At 64.1% G+C, this 2,791-nt stretch overlaps 1 protein-coding gene across 1 annotated transcript; it reads left to right on the top strand.

The window, feature by feature from the left end:
* Nucleotides 1-387: 387 nt before the first annotated feature.
* LBX1 (ladybird homeobox 1) lies at nt 388-2,420 on the top strand. Its single transcript, XM_007470360.1, has 2 exons — nt 388-848; nt 1,544-2,420. The coding sequence occupies exons 1-2, from the start codon at nt 524-526 to the stop codon at nt 2,059-2,061; spliced, it is 843 nt and encodes a 280-aa protein (XP_007470422.1). The 5' UTR covers nt 388-523; the 3' UTR covers nt 2,062-2,420.
* Nucleotides 2,421-2,791: the final 371 nt, after the last annotated feature.

Raw genomic sequence — 2,791 nt, 5'->3', positions numbered from 1 at the left:
AGAAAGAAGAGAGGAGAAAGACAGGGAGAAAGAGAGAAAGAGAGAGAGAAGTGCCGCTGCAGATAATTGATTACTCCTCGATCAAGGCTAACTTGTTAGCAATAGTCAATTGCCCCATCTCTCCGCCTCCCCTCGCAGTACGGGATCGGCGCCCTCGCCTCGGCTCTTCCAACTGCCGCCGCCAGGACCCGGGGCCAGGAGCCGCCGCGGAGCCACCTGACACCTTTAAATAGCACCGGGGCTGGCGAAACTGGAGCCCCGCGCGGCGCGCCCCGGCTCGCGCCCCGGATTGCTGGAAGCCCCGGCGACGGTAGCGCCCGCGTCAGCGCCCTCCTCCTGGGGCCCCGTGCGGCTGTGCTCGCCTCTGCCGCTGCGCTAATCGGCCCCGAGCCCGGCCCGCGCGCTGCCGGGCGCGGCCTCCTTCCCGCCTGCCGCCCGCCCGCGCCTCCCGGCGCCCGAGCTGCCCGCGGGCTGGGTCCCCGAGGCCCGAGCCGCCCCGGCCGGGCCCCCAAACGAGGCCGAGATGACTTCCAAGGAGGACAGCAAGGCGGTGCCGGGGGAGGAGAGGCGGCGCAGCCCTCTGGACCACCTGCCGCCTCCCGCCAACTCCAACAAACCGCTGACGCCGTTCAGCATCGAGGACATCCTCAACAAGCCGTCTGTGCGGAGAAGTTACTCGCTGTGCGGGGCGGCGCACCTGCTGGCTGCCGCGGACAAGCACGCTCCGGGCGGCTTGCCCCTAGCGGGCCGCGCGCTGCTCTCGCAGACCTCGCCGCTGTGCGCGCTGGAGGAGCTCGCCAGCAAGACTTTTAAGGGGCTGGAGGTCAGCGTCCTGCAGGCAGCCGAAGGTAGGCGCCGCCACTGGGTTCCCCGGCGCCCAGCACCAGGCTCCCGGCTCCATGTGTCCCACGCTTAGTGCTTTCTGCCTCTGCCCGCCCTCTCCCGCGCCGGCTGTCTGGGCCCTCCAGCCCAAGCCGCTGCCGCTGGGAGTGGAGATGCGTGGGACAGGACCCAAACCCTATTTCCAAGGGCCTCTGGATAGGCCAGAGTCGAGTGACCGCGGAGGGGAGGCAGGAACCCAAGATCCCTCTGCAGTCTGCCTGCTCTGCTTAACTCCCTCCCGTTCTCAGTGGCCTGGGTACTGCTAGCCCTGTTCCTGGGGTGGGGAATGGAGAGCCTTTGCTGGGACCTTTTGGGTAGGGGTAGAGCAGGGCTGATTGCGACGAGGTGGAGAGCCAACATTCACACCCAGGCAGGGCGTCCCTGTCTGGCTCTCATGTTCTAGCGACCTCGGGTCTTTCAAACCAACTCTCAGGTGAAGCGGCAGAGACCAAAACAATTTTTCCTAGGGACTTCCGGTAGATGAGAGATGGGGGAAGGGGGCTTGCCATAGCCTAGGCTTGCCCTAGTCCGGGTGGCCGAATCTAATCCTAGAAGGGAACAGCGGCAGGCTGCAGGCCGGATGGGTCTAGGTGGGGTGAGTAAGGACCGGGGTGGGGTCTCCTCTCCTCTGGCGCAAGCCTATACTTTGGTTTCCTCTCAGGCCGCGACGGGATGACCATCTTTGGGCAGCGGCAGACCCCCAAGAAGCGGCGAAAGTCGCGCACGGCCTTCACCAACCACCAGATTTACGAGTTGGAGAAGCGCTTCCTCTACCAGAAGTACCTTTCCCCCGCCGATCGCGACCAAATTGCGCAGCAGCTGGGCCTCACCAATGCTCAGGTCATCACCTGGTTCCAGAATCGGCGTGCCAAGCTCAAACGGGACCTGGAGGAGATGAAGGCCGACGTGGAGTCCGCCAAGAAACTGGGCCCCAGCGGGCAGATGGACATCGTGGCGCTGGCCGAACTCGAGCAGAACTCGGAGGCTGCGGGCGGCGGCGGCGGCTGCGGCGGGGCTAAGTCAAGGCCTGGCTCTCCGGCACTCGCCCCAGGCGCCCCGCAGGCCCCGGGCGCCGGGCCCCTGCAGCTCTCGCCCGCCTCCCCGCTCACGGACCAGCCGGCCAGCAGCCAGGACTGCTCGGAGGACGAGGAAGACGAAGAGATCGACGTGGACGATTGAGCGGCACCCGGCATCTTCCGCAGCCCCGGGCTCCTAACGCTCTTTGCCCGCCCCCTCCCGGACACGACCGCCAAGGGGAGCTGGGACCTCCTCTGCAACTCCCGCCTTCTCCCCTGTCTCTGGGCCGGACTCGGCTCCCGGCAGCCGCCTCTTCCCTCTCGAAGCAATAAACCCGGGCTGGCCGGCAGCCGGCCGCCGCGCGCGGCCTCCGCTGCCCCGGGAGCCCTCGCCGTGCAATTCTGTATGGCTTTTGTATAAATATTTAAACCTATATACCGGGTTCTTCCCACCGCAGCCTGACTTTTTTCTTTCTTTCTTTTATTTTTTAAAATCTCGGAGTTTCCATGTTCTCAAAGCTCAGGCTGCCGGGTTTGCTGAGGGCGAGATAGAATCGAGGGTAATGAACACTTAACCTCGAGGTCTGGAGGAGGGGCCGCCCCGACTTTTTGATTTTTCTCTGCATGTGGCGAATGCACCGGCCCTCTCCCTCCTCACCTCCCTAGGCCTATTGCAGTTGATTTATTTCCTTCTGCCTTTATTCCCCCACACACACCTGGGAAGGGGCCGAGGGGGGCAACCGGGTCTTGACTTGCGAGTTTCAAATCGATGTTTCCGCCCCCCCCCCCACAGCGAGAGAAGTCTGTTTTCGATGCCATTTCTGCCTCCTAATGCCCAGTAATGCTATTTTTTAAGATTCCTCCCCACCCTCTCCCCGTTGCCTGGGACTGAC

This window comes from Lipotes vexillifer, unplaced genomic scaffold (genome assembly GCF_000442215.2).
Source record: "Lipotes vexillifer unplaced genomic scaffold, Lipotes_vexillifer_v1.1 scaffold916, whole genome shotgun sequence".
NCBI lineage: Eukaryota > Metazoa > Chordata > Mammalia > Artiodactyla > Lipotidae > Lipotes > Lipotes vexillifer.
Note: the sequence above shows the minus strand (reverse complement) of the source record. Positions and strands in the feature narration are given on the sequence as shown.

What these genes read in the sequence shown, in the direction of transcription:
- LBX1 (XM_007470360.1), top strand. Translation starts at nt 524, where the DNA reads ATGACTTCCAAGGAGGACAGCAAGGCGGTGCCGGGGGAGGAGAGGCGG. An exon ending in CGTCCTGCAGGCAGCCGAAG is followed by an intron (nt 849 to 1,543) that starts GTAGGCGCCGCC and finishes GTTTCCTCTCAG; the next exon opens with GCCGCGACGGGATGACCATC.